Genomic DNA, 22,312 nt, shown 5'->3' with positions numbered 1-22,312 from the left:
TGCTAAGCGCTTGGGAGAGTACAGTACAACAATAAACAGGCATATTCCCTGCCCACAGTGACCTTACAGTCTAGAGGGAGAAAGACATTAATGTCAATAAATCAATTACAGATATGGGCATAGTGTTGTAGGGCTGGGATGGGGGATAAATAATGGGAGCAAGTCAGGGCAATGCTGAAGGGCATGGGAGAAGAGAAAAGAAAAACTCAGTTGGGGGAAGGCCTCTTGGAGGAGGTGTGCCTTCAGTAAGGCTTTAAAGGAGGGTAGAGTAATTGTCTGTGGGATTTGAGGAGGGAGGGCATTCCAGGCCAGAGGCAGAACTTGGAGGAGGGGCCAGCCGTGAGATAGACAAGATCAAGGTACAGTGAGAAGATTAGCATTAGAAGACCAAAGTGTGAGGGTTTGCCTGTAGTAGGAGAGTAGAGAGGTTAGGTTAAGTGCTAACATTGTGCTAAGCACTGTTCTAAACACCGGGGTAGATAAAAAATCATTAATAATACTAATACTATTGACAGTATTTAAGCACTTACTCTGTGCCAAACACTGTTCTAAGAGCTGGGATAGATACAAAATTATCAGGTTGTCTCATGTGGGGCTCACAGTCTTAATCTCCATTTTACAGATGAGATAACTGAGACACAAAGAAGTTAAGTGACTTGCTCAAAGTCACACATCTAATAAGTGGCAGAGCTGGGATTAGAACCCACATCCTCTGATTCCCAAGCCTGGGTTCTTTCCACTCAGTCACGCGGCTTCTCTAAGGGATTAAGTCCCACAAATAGCTCTCAGCTACTCTACCACCAGAGCTGAGATTTGCCATTCTGCCCTCCACAAAGAGTATTGTCTGCCATTTTGTGAAAATGTAGCCACGACACTGCTGTCAAATTTGTCTCTAATAAAATGGAGTTGTTCAACAGCATTCATCCAAGCAACTCTAAGTGTTTTCCAGAGATTACCTCTTTGGTAATAATAATAATAGTAATAATTATTATTATTATGGTATTTGTTAAGTTCTTACTACATTCCAGGCCCCATACTAAGCTCAGGGGTGGATGCAAGCAAATCGGGCTAGACACAGTCGCTGACCCAAGTGCGACCCACAGTCTCAATCCCAGTTTTACCGATGAGGTAACTGAGGCACAGAGACTCAAAGTGACTTGCCCAAGGTCACACAGTAGACAGGAGATGGAGTCAGTCACACAGTAGACAGGAGACGAAGTCAGTATTAGAATTCATGACCTTCTGACACCCAGGCCTTTGCTCTATTCACTACGCCATGCGGATATTCACCACTACTCTCTGATAAAGATATAGGCAGAGTTTATCATCCCCATTTCACAAGTAAAGGAACTGAGGTTAAGAACACTTCCCAAAGTGAGTCAGAAACAGAACCAGGGCTAAAAAGTAAAAATGGAAAGGAACACTAAGTTTAATGTGGGTTTTCTAATTATGACCAGGTTGGTTCAGGTTAGACTTTAGCTCTGGGTGAAGATTTAAGGAGTGCTGTTTCATTTTGGTAAAAGAATCTCATAGGATTCAAAGATGCCATTTCGAGGAAACCATGATGCAATTTCTCAGGAGAAACCACTTAAGGCACAGTAGTTGAGAAATAAATTCTGTTCAGAATATCTCATTTTTAGAAGAAAAAAAAGGAAGAAAAAGAACCCTAAATCATTTTCCTCAATGAGAGAAATGGCAGAGCCTAGTAAACTTAGAGAAAATACCATATATCTTTGGAAAGAGTTTAGTCCACAGTCTTTTTTGCTTTTATGATGGATGCAGAATATGGATTTCAATCACCATTTATGCTAATTATCATCTGCATGGAGGGGCTGAGGTAAAACTAATGCATGCATACTAATATCAGAAAAACAAAGAAAAGTAACACCCAAGTCACATTTTCCCTCTCTGAACTATAAGCTCTGTGGGAAAGAAATGTGTCTACCAACTCGATTGCATTTGACTCTGCCAAGCACTTAGTACAGTGCTCTGTATACAGTAAGTGCTCAATAAATACCATTGATTGACAGTACTTAGAAACAGGTCCATGTCCTACGTGGGGTTCACTGTCTCAATCCCCATTTTACAAGTGAGGTAAGTGAGGCACAGAGGAGTGAAATGACTTGCCCAAGGTCACACAGCAGACAAGTGGGGGAGCTGGAATTATGACCAAGGACCTTCTGACTCCCAGGCAGCATGACATAGTGGATATAGGACTGGCCTGGGAGTCTGAAGGTAATCTCAACTCCACCACTTGTCTTCTATGTGACCTTGGGCAAGTCACTTCACTTCTCCGGGCCTCACTTACCTCATCTGTAAAATAGGGATTGAGACCGTGAGCCCCACATGGGACAAGGACTGTGTCCAACCCAATTTGCTTGTACCAACCCCAGATCTTAGTACAGTGCCTGGCACATAGTAAGCACTTAAAAAATACCATCATTATTATTGTTATTATTATCCCCTAGGCCACATGCCTCTACCCTCCCCTGGGTACAGCACATGGAAATCTCCCTACAGTCCTCTCCACTGTAAGATCCTTGTAGACAGGGAACAAGTCTACCAACTTTGTTATATTGTTCTCTCCCAAGTGCTTAGAACCAGTGTGCTGCACACAGTAAGCATTCAGTAAATAAGATTGATTGATTGGTTGCTCTGCTCACAGTAAGCTCTCAATAAATATGATCGATTGATTGATCCTTGGGAGCTCCACCCCCAACACAGGACGATCCAACCAGCCACCTGCGAGCTAGAAACAATTGAACACACTGGGCTTGACCGAAGAACCACAGAATCAAGGACCCCATAATCATCATCTGTCTTGCAGCTTCTGCTATCCAGACTTCAAATGGACGCCCCCAAATCCCCTTCCAAACAAAAGAGAATCCTGGATATGATCAGGTGGAAGGCCTAGAGCTAAAAGCATCGGCACCGGACTCCTCTGGAAATGATCAGATGGAAGGCCTGGTGTTAGGAGCATCAGACACTGGACTCCTCTGGCAGTCCAAATCCCCTCATTGTGTGGACAGAATTCACCTCTTGCTTGTTAGCACATGAAGTCGGAGAAGTAGCATGGCCTAGTGGATAGCGCATGGGCCTAGGAGTCAGAGGACCTGAGTTCTGGGCCTGAGTGCTTACAGTGTAACCTTGGGCAAGTTTCCTCAACTGTTAAATCCCTCTTCTCTCTCCTCCTTAGACTATGAGCCCCATATGGGGCAGGGACTGTGTCTGACCTAAGAACTTGTATCTACCTCAGTGCTTGGAACAGTGTTGGTCACATAGTAGGGGCTAAACAAATACCAAAAATGCTCCCACAAAACAGATTGTAAAGAAGCTCCTGCAAGATAGACCAGTCTGGTGGACAGAGAGGGGAGAGGGATTGCCCAGCTAGAGCAAAAGACTTTGCCAAGGTCCCGATGCCAGGAGGTAGGCCTGAAAGCAGGCTTGTATGGGGCAAACCCACTAACTCCACAAGAATCTCTCCTAAAATCAAATGCCACAGAAAAAAGTTTTGGAAATAACATGTCCCGCATTGTGAAACCAGACTGAACTGCAGGAAGTAGTACCCACAGAGAAGTTCTTTGATATTTATAGTCAGTGAAGTTTATTACTTCCGCTTTAACTGAGCAGCTGTGCTATCAAAGATTCTACGGGAGCTGGAATTTTGACATTAAACTCTGGGAACGATGGTGCAGAAATCCAAAGGAGACATTTAGATCTAAAAGCCAGTGAGTGGGGGGTGGTGAACAGACTGAAAAGAGTGTTGAGGAGTGTGAAAAAAAGGTAATGAGAATCTTTCCCCCCAAGCATTGCTTAGTTCTCATTCTGACTGGCAATATATCTTCTTTTGCAACAAAACCTACCAACTGAACCCACAACTCTGTTGGGTTTTATCAATCAAACAATCAGTCAATGGTACTTATCGAGCGCTGACTTGGGCAGAACACTGAACTAAGCCCTTGGGGGAGTGTGATAAAACAGAATTGGTAGACCCATTTCCTGCTCACAAAGAGTTTATAGTCTAGAGGACTTATATTACGATCTTATTTGTGATTCAACTTTCTGATTGAATTAAGATTAGATTTGAAGTATGAAAGAATATACAAGAGTTTCCTTTTGGTCTGCCAGCCATACATCTGCTCAAATTGTAACATGATTGTAGATTGTAAACTCACTGTGGGCAGGGACTATATCCGTTACACTGTTGTATTGTATTCTCCCAAGTGCTTAGTTCAGTGTTCTGCACACACTAAACTCTCAATAAATAAAATTAATGGATTAATATTCAGAATTTACACAGCAACTGACATTTTCCCAGCACCATCCAATATATTTGATTTGAGACATGAGGTAGACAACAATAAAGGTAAATGGATTAGCTGGAATTAAGTACCATGAATCATAAGCACCATGAGGGCAGAGTCCATATCTTTGAGTATGCATTCAATCATATTCATTGAGCACTTAGTGTGTGCAAAACACTGCACTAAGTGCTTGGAAGAGTGCCATACAACAATAAAGAGGCACATTCCCTGCCCGCAACAAGCTTACTCCATCATTCTTTTCTATTCTAAATTTCCAAAGACACAGCACATTTTTAAAAATAATATTTGTTGAGCACTTACTATGTGCAGGTGCTGTCCTAAGCATTGGGGTAAATACAAGTTAATCAGATTAGATACACTCCCTGTCCCTCGTGGGGCTCACGGTCTCATTCCCCATTTAACAGATGAGGGCCCTGATGCCCAGAGAAGTGAAATGACTTGCCCAAGTTCACATGGCAGGCAAGTGGCAGAGGTAGACTGATGATGGGGAGGTCATCCATCCTTTTCCCTTCAGGTGAGCCGCTCCCACTGCAAAATTCCTGCCCACTTGCTCTACCATCAGTAGACAGTGTTGAAGCGGTCAGCGGATGGTTCACCCACTACGGGCACTCCTGGGCGCCCCGGAGTTTGTTGGCCCTGGAGGAGAGGATGGCTCGCCCTCACCCGTGTCAGGTCAATAAATCAATCAATCAATCGTACTAACTGAGCACTGACCATAGGCAGAGCACAAGATTGAGGGCTTGGGAGAGAATAATAAAATAGAATTGGGATGCATGTGTCCTGCCCACAGCGTGCTCACAGTCTGGAGTACAGGGTAGGTCCAGAGGAGGAGATCTAAATGCTGGTGCAAGGGGAGAGGGAGGAGGGGAAATGGGAACTGTTTAATGTCCCTCCTGCTCCTGCTTACAGTCCCCCCTGAGCCACTAAGCCAAGGTGTGAAACTATCACACTGGAGGGAATAGTGCAGTCCTTCTCTCCCTGGGTGATGGGGGAGGGAAGGAGAAGGCATCCAACTCCAAGCAGTTGCCTCCCTCTCCCCCGACCCACTAGCAGCGCAGCCTGGTGGAAAGAGCGCAGGCCTGGGAGTCAGAGGACTTGGGTTCTTGTCCCGGCTCTGCTGCATGCCTGCTGTGTGACCTTGCGCACATCACTTCACTTCTCTGGGCCCATTACCGCATCTGTACAGTGGGGATTAAGGCTGTGAGGCCCATGTGGGAAAGGGACTGTGTCCAACGTGATTACTTTGCATCTACCCCAGCGCTTGGCAGATGTATCCCATGTCCATTCAACAAAGAGCAGCTGCTTGATCCTGGGGCCTCCTACCCCCATTTACACCACAGTGAGCTGCTTCCCTTTCATTTCAGATTTCTTCAGATATGAGGTAGCAAGGCTGGAAGACCCAGTTAGGAAGAATTAATCAATCAATCAGTGGTATTTACTGAGTACTTGCTATGCCCAGAGCACTGTACTAAGTGCTTGGGAGAGTCAGCGCTTACAACAGTGCTTGGCACAAAGTAAGCACTTAACAAATGACATCATTATTATTACAATACAACAGAATTAGATACATTCCCTGACCACAATGAGCCTACAGTCTGGAGGGGGAGACAGACATTAATATAACTAAATAATTTATAATATATAGTTTAAATAAATCAATCAATCATATTTATTGAGCACTAACTATGTGCCAAGTACTAAGTGCTTGGGAGAGTACAATATAATAGATAGTTGGTAGACACATTCTCTGCCCACAGTGAGCTTACATTCTACAGGGGAAGGCAGACATTAATATAAATAATTTTTAATATATGATTCAAAAATTTGAAGCTAAGAACTGTGGGGTAAAGTGGGGCAGAGAAGATAGGCAAGGAATAACTTCGACTTGCAATTGGTAGGTCTGATTCATACCTTTAGAGCATGAATACCTATATAGAAATTTATAAATATGAAGCATCAGTATCATCTCACAGCTATTTAGAAAGTGCCTACACTGGGAGCAATGAACTTGGAAGGTTAGAAGGAAAATGATTGGAAACATTTCCTAGCCTTCAGGGGACTCAGAGTCTAGTAGAGGGAGGCAGTGAGTTGCACAGGGAAATACCTGACTTAAGAAATTTCAAAAGAATAGACTCTGATGCTTCAGAATAGGAACAGTTTATTAATAATAATAATAATAATAATAATGTTGGTATTTGTTAAGCACACACTATGGGTCAAGCACTGTTCCAAGCACTGGGGGGGATAAAAGGTAATCAGGTTGTCCCACATAGGGCTCATAGTCTTCATCCCCATTTTACAGATAAGGTAACTGAGGCACAGAGAAGTTAAGTGATTGTCCAAGTTGCACAATTCAAAATGTAATGGTAGGAAACCCCAACACTTGTTCAATCAATCAATCAGTGGTGTTTGTTGAATGCTTACTGTGTGCAGAGCACTGTTATCCACCCTTGGGGGAGTATAACACAACAGACTTGGTAGACATGTTCACTGCCCATAACAAGCTTACAGCTTAGAGGGGAACAGCCATTAAAATTCCTCTAGTCTGTAAGCAGCTTGTGGGCAGGGATTGTGCCTACCTACTCTATTTTATTGTACTCTCCCCAGCACTCAGTATAGTGCTCTGCACAAAGTAAGCACTCAATAAATACCACTGATTGACTGATTGATTGCTGTTCAGGGGATAGTAGATGGGGAAGGGTGGATTTCAGCCCCCAGGCCTCTGGCCACTCCAGGTGATCAGAGAAGCAGCTTAGCCTCATGGATAGACCACAGGCCTGGGAGTCAGGAGGACCTGGGTTCTGGTCCCGCCTCTGCCGCTTGTCTGCTTTCTGACTTTGGGCAAGTCACTTAAATTCTCTGTGACTCAGTTACCTCATCTGTAAAATGAGGATTAAGTGTGTGAGCCCCACATGGGACAGGGACTGTGTCCGTTCTGATTACCTTGTATCTACCCCAGCACTTAGAACAGTGCCTGGCACTAGTAAATGCTTAACAAATGCCATTAAAAAAACCTCTTCATTTAGGGTTGGCAGTGCCCTGTCCAACCCCTTCCCCAAGGTGAAGGGAGGCATCAGGGTAAGTGGCAAAGAAGGCCAGCCTGCAGACTCCCCTCCCACCCTATAGAAGACTCTTGCATAGCCCTCTGGGTGAAATTGGATAGTGGAAATCATTTTTCTATTAGCCACTGAACCATCAGGAACTAGGGAATACTTCTAGAAGTCTCCTGGATTTTCAAAAGTAGAAAAGAAAAAGATTCTGACGAGGATTTTAATAAGCCTTTCCTTAAAAGAGGGTTTTAGACTACCACTGTTAAAACAACAGCAATACAGTTGAAACAGGGACCATCGTATAACATTATACTGAAGAGGCTACAGGTTGGGGTAGCTAGAGTAGGGCACCTTAACCTACTGCAAACTTGTACATTTTTGCTCAGTTTTATTCAGGACTGCCCTGTTTGGTGATCTAATGTCTAATTCAGCAGACACCTCCATTCACTGCCATCCATCTGGTTCCTATATTTCTGACTGGCAGTTAGCAATATGACTTTCTTGCACCTCCTGACACTGGGCAATTAGAGAAGCAGCGTGGGCCTAGTGGGAGGAACATGGGCTAGGAGTCAGATGACCTGGGTTCCAATCCTAGCTCTGCCACTTGTCCTCTGAAAGACCTTGGGAAAGTCACTTCACTTCTCTGGGCCTCAGGTACCTCATCTGTAAATTGGGGATTAAATCCTACTCCCTCCTACTTAGACTGTGAGCCCTATTTAGGACAGAGAATATGTTGAACCTGATTATCTTGTAAGCACCCGAGCGCTTAGTACAGTACTTTGCACCCAGCAAACGCTAAGTAGGTTTCATTAAAAACAAATCCGGCACTAAAGAAGATCAACAGGTAATCATCACAGAAAGACAGAGTCCTGTAAGGGGAAAGCTGACCTGGCACTACTTTATGGTGTTTCTTTAGTCAACAGAAACCATGTTTAGCAAGAGAGACCCTGAGTTTTCAAAAGAAAGTGGACAAAAGCCTATTGTATTATGTCAAAATATTACTCTGCAAAATCATGTTATTCAAGAGTCACTCTATTGTGAGAGAGCTATTTAGAGAGCATGATCATCGTTATCATCATCAGTGGTATTTATTGAGTTCTTGCTGTGTGCAGAGCACTGTACTAAGCCCTTGGGAGAGTACTATTGTTTTGCTCCTGGAAATATATATGCACGCATATGTGAGATAGAACCACTTTCCCACTGTGCATCCCAAAAGATAGACCCAAAGGTCACAATCCTTTCATGAATTGAAGAAGGAAACTGTTGGGGTCCCTTTTGTAGTCAGTCAGTGGTATTTATTAAGCGCTTGCTGTGTGCAGAGCACTGCATTAAGCGCTGGGGAGAGCACAATACAATGATAAATGGAAACATTCCCTGCCCACAACAATCTTACAGTTTAAAGGACAAGCTTACAATCTACCCCATTCAGAGCGAGCAATGTGTTACTAAATAAAGTTGCTCTGTCAACGAAATGGCTCTGCTGCCACTCCCACCAATCTTCCAAGCTGCATTTTGGCAAACAAGAGAAAAATGTTTGTTTTGGGAGGAGAGAAAGGGGAAGCAATAGCTAATTGCTATTCATTCAGTCATATTTCAGTCGTACTTACTGAGAGCTTACTGTTTGCAGAGCACTGTACTAAATGCTTGCTAGTTCAGGAAACATGTCTACCAACTCTGTTGTATTGTACTCTGCTGAGTGCTTAGTACAGTGCTCTGCACATGGTAATTTGTGCCTAACAAATTACCACAAATACTATTAATCAGGGAATCTGTCTTTTTATTGTTGTACTGTACTCTCCCAAGCACTTAGTGTAGCAAGCGCCCAATAAATATGATCGACTGACTAGTAGTTAGAGCATCACTTCAAATTATCCCTTACACAGGATGACACCTGAAATTATCCCTGTAATTACCCTTTACACAGTCGACATAGCGTTTGTCGACAGCTTTGAATAATTTCTAATTCACGCATCCCACCCGTGACCTTAAGTGGAATCTTTACCTGCAAACTTTGTGTCATCTTTTCCACCCCACATAGCTTGCAGATTTTGTTTACTTTGATTGTATAAAAAAAAAGTACCATATTTGCCCTATAAGGAAAAAGGAAGTAGAGTTCTAGTTGTTTCTGTGTGAAGCCCATGATGCTCCTTCCTGTCTCCGTGACACTGTGAAATTCCACCTGCTTCCCCCTTGTCTTATAATACTACATATGTGAGAAGAGAACTGTTCAGTCTCTTTCTGCTTGGCCGATGGATTAGTAGTAGCAGAGGATCATGTGCTGTTTCTCCTGTTTTCCCTCAGGTCCCTCGAGGTGAAAATACCCTGACTTGAGACCCTCAGAGGGTAAGTTGGATGAATTTATTTGAGCGGGATCCTATGAAAGGCTAGAGTAAAATGCCTAATTAAGGCCAGTTGCAAAAGCCAAAGGAGAGAAAACATCAGCTGCTATGTGGGGCTGATGTGTGGCACTGAGACAAAAGTTGAGAATGTTTAAAATTAGCACAGGGGATTTTTAACTTTCTTCGCAGTGATGAGGTTGCCGCAATTTTTCATCACCTTATCTGGTTTATTGCAACCAATGGCGTGGAAATGTAAAAAAGGTTTGGTGAGGGAGAAAATGTGCAGGGTCTCAGTGTACTAAATAAAGCTTTTTTAAAATTGTAAAGATATAAATGATTTAGGAAATTCATTTTTAACAGATGCTGTTTCTCCCTTTGGCACTTGGGAACAGTCGGAGTGATTTTTAACTGATTTCCTCTCGTAGAGCAAAATAATTTTTAAATTCTAAGGTTAGCAGGGAAGACCCGACAGAGCACGTTATATATGTCTGAGGGGTAACCTAGTCTTTGTCATCTGTTCGTTGTAGGCAAGCACAAGCAAGCAAAGCAACAAAGAGATACGGTGCTGACCCTTGGTGAGCCAGCACTCTAATGAAGGTGTTAAGCAGTTGCAATACTGTAAGTGGCATCTTTAATTGTTTGTTTCTGTTTAATCAACTCACGATACTTCCTCAATGCCAAAAGAGAAAGGTTTTCACTAACTCGGGTCCTTTTGTTTTTCTTCTAGTCAAAAACACTAAATTCCAGTAACATGGAGACTTTGATTGAGTGCCAGTCAGAGGTAGGAGATCAATGAAATTTTGTATGCTTTTCCGTGACCTACAGAGGGGAAAATGCTTTTGTATTCTATTCCTACTTGGACTTTAGAATTAATCAATTGATGGCATTTATTGAGCCCCTAACTGTGTGCAGAGCACTGTACTAAGCGGGAGAGTATGATAAACAGAGTTGGCAGGCATATTCCCAGTCCACATAGAGCTAATGAAAAAAAAATATTCAACCATATAATGGCAAATTTTTATCTATGAAGTTGGTAACAAATTTCAAATTCCTGAATCATATACACTATTTAGTCTTCTTAAAGTAGTTTAGATTCAGTAGTACTGGGCTCTTTCTGTGTAGTGATTGTTTTGGGAGTTTCTCTGATAACTGATTTTTAACGGATAAATATGTTTTTAGGGTGACCTCAAGAAATGCCCCATGTTGGCACCATGTGACAGTGAAGATGGCATGTGCCATCTGATTGGTGAGTTTTGAAAACAATCTGTTCTCTTATATTTTGGGTTTACAAAACCACAGCAGCTTTCTTTTACTAGGAATTTGTTTTATCAAATTTTTCTTCTAATGACCACAGAACATTAACACTTTGATAGCAGGCACAAATCAGTCTGCCAACTAAGTGACTCTAGCAGGGGATTGCTTCTTACTTACTCTCTCTGGATGACTGCATTCATCAACGAGTTAGGAATTCATTTTTCAGCTCTTCAGCCCATTTAATAATGTTGGTATTTGTTAAGCGCTTACTCTGTGCAGAGCACTGTTCTAAGCACTGCGGTAGATACAGAGTAATCAGGTTGTCCCACGTGAGGCTCACAGTCTTAATCCCCATTTTACAGATGAGGGAACTGAGGCACAGAGAAGTGAAGTGACTCACCCACAGTCACACAGCTGACAAGGGGCAGAGCCGGGATTCAAACTCATGACCTCTGACTCCCCAGCCCATGCTCTTTCCACTGAGCCCCGCTGCTTCATCTAACCTTTTGATTCACATTTGTTTCTCCACTCTATTTTTCTAGAGTAATTTTGATCTTAAAAGACAATAGACAAGTCTTACGGCACCATCTATGAGCCTGCCAAGGGAAACTACACTTTACAGTACAACTTAAGCTGAACCTACCATTTGTAGAATTGGGAAGCAGTGTTAATGGCAAGAGAAGAAAACTGGGAGTCAGAGGACTTGGGTTCTAATCCCGATTCTGCCACTTGCCTCCTGGGTGACCTTAGGCAAGTCACTGAACTGCTCTGGGCTTCAGTTTACTCATCTATTAACTCACATGGTGCAGGGACTCTGTCTCACTTGATTATGTTATATCTACAACGGTGCTTGGTACATAGTTAAGGGCTTAAAAAAATATCATTATTGTCACTATTAACCACCCCTTGCGATAGCTTTACAATTACACATACCAACTAAATGCACACGCGTGCACACACACACACTCATCTATGAAGTTCCACACCTAGGATTTTAAATTAATTCCAGAAGCTAGGAACATTCTTTACTTTCCTTTTTCCAAGTAAAATATATTTCATATTCAAGTTTGTTCTTAAATACAGGTTTTTTGAGACGGGGTTCTATAAATATACTTTGGAGGTAATATCAACAAACATTCTCTGATGATGGTTTATTTAATCTTTCATAGCAAATTTGACTTTGATACCCCTAAACTAGGTCTTCTGAGCCTCCAGGGTAGGGCCTGGCCTCTTTTAAAAAACAGGGAAACCGAACAGTTGAGAAGCAGCGTGGTTTAGGGGATAGAGCACGGGCCTGGGAGTCAGAAGGACCTGGGTTCTGATTCCGACTCGGCCACTTGTCTGCTGTGTGACCTTGGGCAAGTCACTTCCTTTCTCTGTGCCTCAATTACCTCATTTGTAAAATGGGGATTGAGGCTGTGAGCCCTGTGCTGGACAAGGACTGTGTCCAAATCGATTTGCTTGTATCCACCCCAGCACTTCGTACAGTGCCTGGCACATAGTAAAGGCTTAACAAATGCCATCATCACTATCATTACTACCCTAGTGCCCAGTTTCTCTGGTGGGAAACTTGGGAAACGGTTTTCTGCTCAATTCTGCTCTGTGGCAAAAGAAAATCCCAGAGCAGACTCATGTTAAAACTGTCATTAGGAATGAGCAAGTTTGAAGTTCACCAACTGTGCTTCATAAGGCAGGAGGAAGAAACATTTCACACAGTTTGGCTGCTACAGCCTCAGGAAACAGGTGCCCCCTTCAGTTTGACTGTTGTCACAGTCGTTTCAGCTGGCTCCCGCACTGTCACCTTCTGCAAGCGTTTTCCTCTCTCTGTTTCTGTTCCTTCATCGGCAACAGACTTTTTTTCACCCGCGGGACAAACCAACAGATTAATTGTAACACATGCCCACTTAACTAATACCCAATGAATTAAAATCCAGAGGATAAAGCTGCAGTTGCTGTGACACAGAGTGTCTTGTAAGAATCTTGCAAGATGCTGACTGAAGAATGAAAACAGGAAAGGTGGAGTCCTTGAAAAGATTACTGGTGTGAATGTTTTGAGCTCGTTGCCTTGGAAGCCATGTACTTGGTTTCTTCAGTGTGGTTGTGCTTAAGTTTCTCTAACATTCTATTTTCTTGTTTTTTGGCAAGATCTGTTTTAGTTTACATGCCTAGCGTTACATTGGGTTTTAGTTTTTTATGGTTGTTTGGAGTTTTTTAGGTGTTCGTTAGGTGCTTACTATGTGCTAGGCACTGTATTAAGCGCTGGGGTGGATACAAGCAAATCAAACTGGTCACAGTCCCTGTCCCACATATGACTGCTCATAGTCTTAATTGCCATTTTACAGATAAGGTAACTGAGGCCCAGAGAAGTGAAATGACTTGCCCAAGGTCATACAGCAGATAAGTGGAGGAGCTAAAACTAAAACCCAGGTCCTTCTGACTTCCAGGCTTCTGGTCTATCTAGTAGACCACACTGCTTCTCTGCTGTTCAGTATGTAAATGCACTTAGTTTACACTAACATTTCACGCAACTTGTCTCTATTATTATTGTTGACCACAGAAAACAAAAAGAGAAAGAAGGCGCTACCTTGGCCTTTCCCAATGAGAAGGAATTTATCTTCATCTGATGCTCCTGGATCCTCAGAGACAGAATCCAAGTTGCCTCTCTTTGATCGGCCCCTGTCAAGTATCTGTGGGGAGGATGGATTACTCCCCAAGTCAATCCAGGTGAGCAGGCAATTCTTCATTTACTCAACCCACTTAAAATCCATGTCTTTATTTTGAATGTCTGAACTGGCAAATGGCTTTATCAGTTTCCCTCTGAACCTATTGGCCTAGATTGATTTGTGTTATTCTATTATGATATTTGTTGAGCACTTCCTACGTGTCAAGCACTGTTCTAAGCATTGGGGTAGATACAAATTAATCAGGCTGGTCACACTCCCTCTGCCACATGGGGCTCACGGACCAAATGGCAGGGAGAAAAGACATTGACTACCTTTTGACAGGTGAGGCACTAAGAAGTTAAATGACTTGTCCAAGGTCACATAGCAGGCTGGTGGAAGAACCATGATCAGAACATAGGTCCTCTGACTCCCAGGCCCGTGCTTTTTCCGCTAGGCCACAACCTTATTACTCCCAGGCCCGTGCTCTTTCCACTAGGCCACAACTTTATTTCTTGTAGAGTTCCCTTCTGTGTCAAGAAGAGGGCATCGGGAAATTTCCCAGCAGCAACTAGAAATGTATTTTTTTCCTTTATCTTGGCCCCATATTGCAGACCTTCTGCATGCCCGACTCCTTTAATAAACCAGGAATGCTGAAAGCTTGCACTTCCAGTGCAATGGAGAACAGAAACCTGATTACGGCATAGTCTGCAAGGAATGTTATATGATCACTCCACCAGGATGGGATGCAGTGGGGTCCCAAAGCTGGGAGGCTTACTATTTATTACCTCACTTAAAAACATCTGCTGAGGAAAAACTTTGACTGCTTACAGATGACTGCTTATTAAAACTGGATTAGATTTAAAAATAACCCTGTGAAGTCCTACAGTGGTGTTTACCTTAGCTTTCAGATACATGCAATGAAGCCTTTTCTACCGCAACAGTGGACACAAAATTGAAAAGAAACACCCCAGCAGTTAGTACAGTGCATGGCCCAGAGTAAGTGCTCAATAAAGACCAGTGGTTGCTTAAAAAATACTATAATTGTTATTGTAAAAAATATTGCCATTAAAGAGTCAATCCAGAGCCTTCCTAAAGTACCCGCGTTCGGAAACTAGATATCTTGGATCAAGAATAACATTGTTGCCATTTCTCCAAATGTGTTTCCTGCAGGAGATCCTTAACATCCTATATATTAAAGGTCCTGTGACTGAAGGGATATTCCGAATAGCGGCGAATGAGAAAGCCCGCAAAGAGCTTAAGGAAGAGCTAAACTCAGGAGGAACAGTGATCTTGAAAGCCAAACCTGTGCATTTATTGGCTGTGGTCCTTAAGGTAAATTCACTTTACACATTTTTTAATGGTATTTCTTATGCGTTTACTGTGTGCCAGGGACTTACCAAACACGGCGGTAAATACAGGATAATCAGTCCCTACTCCACCTGAAGCTCACAGTCTTAATCCCCATTTTACAGATGAAGTAACTCCATCACAGAGAAGTGAAGTGACATGCCCAAAGTCACACAGCAAACAAATAGCAGATCTGGGATTAGAATCCAGGTCCTCTGACTCCCAGGCCCAGGCTCTTTCCACTAGGCAACACTGTTTAAATATCTGCAATTTATTTAACATATCCTTAATTCATTTATTTATATTAATGCCTGTCTCCCCCTCTAGACTGTAAGCTCATTGTGAGCAAAGAACTTGTCTACCAGTTCTGTTATATTATACTCCCCCAAGTGCTTAGTACAGTGCTCTGCACACAGTAAGCGCTCAATACACACAATTGATTGATTGCTTCTCAGGCAGGCACTTGCAGGCACAGCGTTATTTCAAAGTCGAAGGTTGTGGAAACAATGATGAATCAGAGTAAAAAATCAAAAACCTCAGGATGTATTTGTGACACAACAGATCGATGCTAAAGCACAGGCCTTTCCGTCTTTCAGGACTTTCTCAGAAGTATCCCGGCTAAGCTACTTTCATCCGAGTTGTCTGATGAATGGATGGCCGCTCTCGAGAAGCCAAAGGACAGTGAGAGAATCCAAGGGCTGAAAGAGTAAGTAAGGCCTGGTTCCTTGACACGTAGCCTACGTATTCCTCATCTACACCTCAGGTGTTTCATTTGCAATTAGTGAAGGAACTCAACTGGTAAACTGAGAATATTCAGTGAAAAGGACAAAGTCCTAAAAAGCCCATTTAGGACATGGAATTTTAGGCATCGTGAAGTAGCGGCATCCGCTCTGAAGCAGGTGTTTTCCTACTTTCTTAGAACATTCTTCCTAAGTGACCAAAGTCCCTTAAAGCTAATTTTGGTAGGCTTGAAGCCTTTTTTATTTTAAAAAGTCACAAGATTAATCTGAGAATCTCCACATTAGAGAGTATCAAAAGAGTTCATGTAGCTTCTTTCGGTGACCAACTATCTCACAGAAAGTAGCTTAAGTACTGCGAAACTCCAGCCTGTTAAATCTTCTTTCGTAAAATAGTGAGTTGGTATGTGGCATTGTCATTTTATAGATTGGAGAAAAGGGCCATAGAGAGATTAAACAAAAATTATTAAATATGATTTCTGCTATGCCATTTTGACTAAACTCGATAAATAGTTTGAAATTGTTATATCTTCTATAATTAGCTATTGTGAATTTTAGGAATGTTATAAGAAATGACTCTTCCTTCTTACTGAGTTGCTATAACACTAAAGAGGAGATGAGGCTTTTACCCCAGGAAAATCAGTTTGAGTCAGGTGGTGTGAGGAACACCTTCAGTGCTAAGAATGAAAGAGGCAGAAAGACTTTCAGGACAGAATATCATTGCAACTGTCTCTCTTCTCCCCCAAACCACGATCCCCTTTTTACAAAATGTAGTGGGTCTTTTAAATTTTGTTTTATTAAAGATCTCGCCTTGCGATCTTCAATGCACTGAGGTCATCTAGTTTCCAAAGATGAGCAACTTTCATTTGGAGTCTGAACAAAACTTTTGCAATTTTGATAGCGAGATATTTCATTCATTTTTTAAAAAAATGATGGGTTGGACAGGATGAGGAGGGTGATTTGAAACTTGCTAAAAATCAAGTCAGACTGGTAATTGTACCTCTGTTCATTTTGAATTTTTTTTTTTAAATTCTAGAGTGGCCGGGAAACTGCCCACCCCAAATGTTTTGCTCTTAAAGCATTTGGTCTATTTGCTTAACCACATCAGCAAGAATGCGGAAGTCAACAAGATGGCATCAAGTAACCTAGCTATCTGCATAGGACCCAACATGTTGACCCTAAAGAAAGACCAGAGTGATTCCTATGAAGCACAGAAAGAACTGAACAATAAGGTTTGTTTATCTTTTAGTTCTGCCTGGGCTGTTCCAAATCTTCTCCACTTTGCACACCCTTCCTTCTTTCAAGAGCCAAGAAAAGAAATATTGCTGAAATTCTCTATTTCTACTCAAGGTGAAAGCAGTACATAGAGAACGTAGCAAAAATGAATTCATAATCTTTTCAGCAATTCAGTGTTCAGCAGAGGGCTGTGGGAGATGAGTCAAACTACCTTCAGTGATGTTGATGTAATATTAAACTTAGAAAAAGCCACAAGTCATGGTTTAGCTGGCTCCTGTTTTAAGAAGGAACGATCTCAACTATTTTAAAAATAGCATTCTCTGAGCCAACGCTAATCTTTAAAATTCTATATGAAGAAAAGCAGCAATAGAAACTAGTTTGTGGGTACAATACCACATATAATAAATATAAGTATGCTAACTGGTTAAAAATGACGCCCTGAAAGTAATCTGGAACTGGGCAGAACACGGCTCCAGTCAAAAATATGTCCCAGAATAGGCGACTGTGGGAAGGTGAAAGTTGTTGTGAGCCCTTCCTGCCCCTAGTAATAATAATTGTGGTATTTAAGTGCTTATTATGTACCAAGTCCTGTATTCAGCGCTGGAGTAAATACAAGTTAATCAGGTTGGACACCGTTCCTGTCCCAAGTGGAGCTCACAGTCTTAATCTCCATTTTCAGATGAGGTAACTGAGGCCCAGAGAAGTGAAGTGATTTGCCCAAGGTCTCACAGCAGACAAGTGGTGGAGCCAGAATTAGAACCCAGGTCCTTTGGACTCCTAGGCCCGTGCTTTAGCCTCTAGGCCCTGCTCCTCTCACCCCAAATCCTGTTGCTGCAGTTTCTTTGGTTGCCCTCAGCCAGAGCCCTGTCCTTTTTAATTTACTCCACTCCAAAGCCCTGGGCTACGTGCCCAGCTGCTTCTTCGGTGGCCGACTGGCCACTTCCTGACACCCCACCATCAGAGGCTTACTTACCAAGGGGGCACTGCCACCCTGCCACTCTTTTGCTACAATTTTTTTTCTTTCAGCATGATGATAGAACAAAAAAGAAGTGACGTTCACTTTTAAACAGGAATGGAGCTAACGTTTTCACGTTTCATTGAGTTGGCACAAAGAAAATCTAGTTTTCAGATGCTTATAATGTATGTGTTGTTCATTCAGGTGAACGCCTTGATGGAATTCCTCATTGACAACTGCTCTGAAATATTTGGGGATGAGAATCCTCTGCAACTCATTGCAACTTTGGATGACTCACCGGAACAGGCCGACAATTCAGGTACTAAATGGTCTCTTTGTTATCTGTAGCTTCACAAAGTCTCCTGTAGACTTCAGAATTAAGCGAGATGCTTCCAACAGTCTGAACCTAAACCATCCTTTCTTACAGATAATACCACTAGAAATCACAATTTCACAAAGCCCCCAGCCTCAAATTCTGGCCTTTTTCAAGACTGGAAACTTTCCCATTTCAATAGACCAGCCATGATGGATAGTTGTTAATTCCCAACCTTCGCCTATGAGGGTGGCCAGACCTGCATTCCCCTATCAATCAATTGCATTTGTTGAGAGCTTACTATGTGCAGAGCACTGTCCTAAGCTCTTGGGAGAGTATAATACAGCAGAATTAGCAGACACTATTACAGAATAAGTGCCAAAGAATGCATTTTGAAAATGAAACATCACTAAAAGGTGAATTTATTGATTTGAGGAGTGGTAGAAAGGTCTATTCTTCTGTTGTCCTTTGTCTTCTTCCAGGCTTATTCCCTTCTGCCATTGAGTTTCTCTTATTTCACTCCATCTGAAAATCCTAGATTCAGATACAGATCATTTAAGAGCCAGGGCAGTAAAATCCGTGTCAGGCCAAAATAATTACTGACTAGCTAAAAACCTGTGCTTTGCATAGGGGTAAAAGAGGTCCAGGTTCTGTCACTCTGAATCACAGAGTCAGGCAGATAAAGAGGGGAGGGAGAAAGGGTCCTGGAATGAGAGAACCTCAGAGAGTCACTGGCTCTCTGGTGCCTTCTCTGCCTCCACGATGGCCACCCTGACCTTGGCCACATCCCAACCCTACTGTGTCCTGCCGGGTGGGTGATGGAAACAGCAGCCATCTTGTGGGTGAAGAGGAGGGGGCTCTAGTTGCCTCCCCTCTGGACCACCTGCAGCCCAGCCCCTAGGGAGATGTGAGGGAGTGGAGATGAATATTATGTATAGGTCCCCCAATCCCCTTGCTCTCTCAATCAATCGCTGACTGGGAGCCATTTGGGAGCAAAAGGCACTAGGAGGCAACCCTAACAGTGCCTGACTCTCCTTTATTAATATCGATGGGAGCTATATTCCTTCATTCATTCAATAGTATTTATTGAGTGCTTACTGTGTGTAGAGCACTGTGCTAAGCGCTTGGAATGTACAATTCGGCAACAGATAGAGACAATCCCTGCCCAGTGACGGGCTTACAGTCTAATTGACATATACACCAAGGAGCAGCATGGCCTAATGGACAGAACATGGGCCTGGGAGTCTGAAGGACTTGGGTTCTAAACCCACCTCTGCCTGTCTGTTGTGTGACCTTGGGCAAGTCACTTAACATTTCGGGGCCTAAGTTACCTCATCTGTAAAATGTAAGAAGGAGAGGCCTATGTCATGTAGGGACTATGTCCAACCCGATTTGCTTGTATCCACCCCAGCACTTAGTACAGTGCCTGGCACATAGTAGGAACTTAACAAATACCACAAGTTGTTATTATTATTATTATCATTAGTGTTAAGGCTGTGAGCCTCATGTGGGACCTGGACTGTGCCTAACCTGATTAGCTTGTATCGACTCCAGAGCTTAGTAAAGTGTCTGGCATATAGTAAGTACTTAACAAATACCGTAAAAAAAAGTCTGATTGTTCTTTCATATCTCCTAGATCTCTCAATTCCACAAAATGACTCCGAGTTCACTGGTCCAGAACTTGAGAAAATTGGTGCCTGTTCTAGCTCCTCCCTGAACACACAGACCCCGCTGACCAGAAAAACTACCGGCAACTCGGACAGTGGCCGGCTCTGTCAGATCCAGTCCCACGTGGAGCCGGTCTCTTCCTCCTTCCCCAGGCTGAAAAGTTCCCTCAGCAAGCTGGACAGGAGATACTCGGAGCCAAACATGCTGTCCTCCCAGGAGTGCCAGGGGATGGGACTCAAAGGCCAGAAGCTAACTAAAAGTGAGGATGCTTTTACTGTGGTCCGAGCCTGCCCTGGTGATGAGAACCAAAAGGCGGAAAAGACATTCCCACTGTCCTGTTCACCTTCTGTTGAATCAGGAAGCAAAAACTCACTGAACCTAGAAGCAAAGGACAACACTTCAGGTTCAGAATCGTCCTCCAAGACCTCCTCCAGCTGTTCCCTGGATAGCTCCTCTGACAGCTGTGTCTTCACAACCTCTCCAGGAGTTTCCCCTTCGAAGCATTTCTTCACCAGGCATCAGTCCTTTACTGTGAAATCCGTTGACAAAAACAGCAAACCCACCAGGGAGATCAAAAAGCACTCCATGTCTTTTTCTTTTACCTCTCGCAAGAAAATGGTAGCCAAAACCCAAAGCTTGGAGGGTGGAAAATCCCCTGGACTTCCCAAAGACCCGGTGAGGAAAGACTCCAAGAAGGAAAGCCAACTCTGTGGAAGAATTGTCCAGGAAATCTGGACCGAATCTAATAACAGTCTCGCTCTGGGACATGGACCAAGGCCCCGAGTCCTGTCGGTGGATGAGATTTTTCAATACGTCGATCAGAAAAACCCCAGAAGGCCCCCGTCCTATGAGGAAGCCGTCCGAAACTGCCTGTGTCCTGAAATCTCTCCCCCAGGGAGTCGGACTGTACAAAGTATGAGAGACACTATGCGTAATCACAATCCTTTGCTACCAACTCAGTTTACTAACCCCAGGGTGAGCTCCACAAATTCAGACCATAAAGACCTATTCAGTAACCACGGGTTACCTACCGCAAAGCAGGCTCAGGCTCCGGTTGGCTCTGCCAGGGCCTCTGTCGAAATTAACGAGCAAGCGAGTTTAACCTCCAAATCCATTGTGTCCCGTCTAAGCTCTGCGCCTGAGTCCTTTCAAAAGAACAGACAAGACTATTTAATTAGACGCTGCAGTCAGCCTATCTTTGAGGTCGACCAACTCCAATACGCCAAGGAATCTTATGTTTAAGAGACCCTGGTCGAGCATGAATTTGTTCCTTAACTTTGTTAGGTAGGAAGAACTGTTGGAGTGAATTGCTTCCAAACTTTGACTTCCGAAGATGTTGAAGACTAAACTCTTTTTAGAATCTGTTTAAAAGCCTTAAAAAGAGTTCTACTCAACTGATTTCTAAAACGGGTATTCATACGTATGTGAGTTTGTGCAATATGTATCTAGTGTATCTAAGATTTTTTCTACAAAGTATCACACTGGAAGATGAATTGAATGCTGCTAGATGTTGCTGTTGTGTACCCCAAGGGTAGTTTTCTGTGAGATACATGCAACCTTCTCTTTTCTTTATTATGCATGTGTCTTCAAAGGTCATGCCTTTCTTAACATTGTCCAAACAATTTAAGAATCTCTATAAGAAATCTAGCACGGATGAGCCATTTAAATATATCTGTTCATGCATGGGAAAGAAAAGAACTGCCAGAAAACAGTTCCATGTTTCAAGTTCACCAATCAATCAATGGTATTTATTGAGAGCTTACTAGCAGAGCACTGTACTAAGCACTTGGGAAAGAATAATTCAGAGTTGGCAGACATTTTCCCTGCCCCCCAAAGGACTTCCAGTCTAGAGACAGTAACAGAATGGTCTTAGTCTGCCACGCAAATGCCAGGAATTAGAACAAATGCTGAAAATTAAAGCTGAAACAATTAAGCTCATATGGGTCTATTATAAACACCAATGAGAAGAAAATTTATTTTTAAATTTATAAAAACTTTTTGATGAATGTTCTTTTAAACCTTCTCATTAAGCTTAGGCAAATGAATGGAATGGAAATGTAATGTGTTATAGTTAATACTGCTCATTTATACTGCAAGTTTCTCTAGAGTTCAGAGTGATCTTATATTGTGGGTGTGAAGTATAAACACTGCATGGTGAAGATTGTTTTCAACTTTCATTGTTATTTCACTACAATAAAGCACCTTTCTCACTGAAAAATGCCTCTGTCCATTCTTTAAGAACAAGTTGTTTTCTTATGATGGCTCTTGTAAACATACGAAACTTTACTACTCTACAGATCAGATAACTTCTGAGGCTTGGTCTAAACTGGAAAAAGGCTTTAAAAGTCAGACTAAGAAATGCTTGTGAACATCATACATCCAGGTACTGCTAGTCAAAGTGAATAATGTGTTATAACCTTCCACT

General features: G+C 42.7%; 1 protein-coding gene across 1 annotated transcript; it reads left to right on the top strand.

Moving 5' to 3' along the window:
* The first annotated feature begins 9,556 nt into the window (after positions 1-9,556).
* Positions 9,557-22,105, top strand: LOC100087184 (T cell activation RhoGTPase activating protein). The gene is made up of 10 exons (XM_001517129.3): positions 9,557-9,718; positions 10,242-10,332; positions 10,442-10,495; positions 10,894-10,960; positions 13,526-13,692; positions 14,802-14,963; positions 15,575-15,684; positions 16,752-16,947; positions 18,111-18,225; positions 19,856-22,105. Exons 2-10 carry the CDS (start codon positions 10,306-10,308, stop codon positions 21,127-21,129), a joined length of 2,172 nt encoding a protein of 723 aa, XP_001517179.2. The 5' UTR covers positions 9,557-9,718; positions 10,242-10,305; the 3' UTR covers positions 21,130-22,105.
* The last annotated feature ends 207 nt before the right edge of the window (positions 22,106-22,312 follow it).

This window comes from Ornithorhynchus anatinus, chromosome 2, assembly GCF_004115215.2.
Source record: "Ornithorhynchus anatinus isolate Pmale09 chromosome 2, mOrnAna1.pri.v4, whole genome shotgun sequence".
NCBI classification, from domain to species: Eukaryota; Metazoa; Chordata; class Mammalia; order Monotremata; family Ornithorhynchidae; genus Ornithorhynchus; species Ornithorhynchus anatinus.
Note: the sequence above shows the minus strand (reverse complement) of the source record. Positions and strands in the feature narration are given on the sequence as shown.

What these genes read in the sequence shown, in the direction of transcription:
- LOC100087184 (XM_001517129.3), top strand. Translation starts at nt 10,306, where the DNA reads ATGAAGGTGTTAAGCAGTTGCAATACT. An exon ending in TGGCATGTGCCATCTGATTG is followed by an intron (nt 10,961 to 13,525) that starts GTGAGTTTTGAA and finishes TGTTGACCACAG; the next exon opens with AAAACAAAAAGAGAAAGAAG. An exon ending in AGAAAGAACTGAACAATAAG is followed by an intron (nt 16,948 to 18,110) that starts GTTTGTTTATCT and finishes TTGTTCATTCAG; the next exon opens with GTGAACGCCTTGATGGAATT.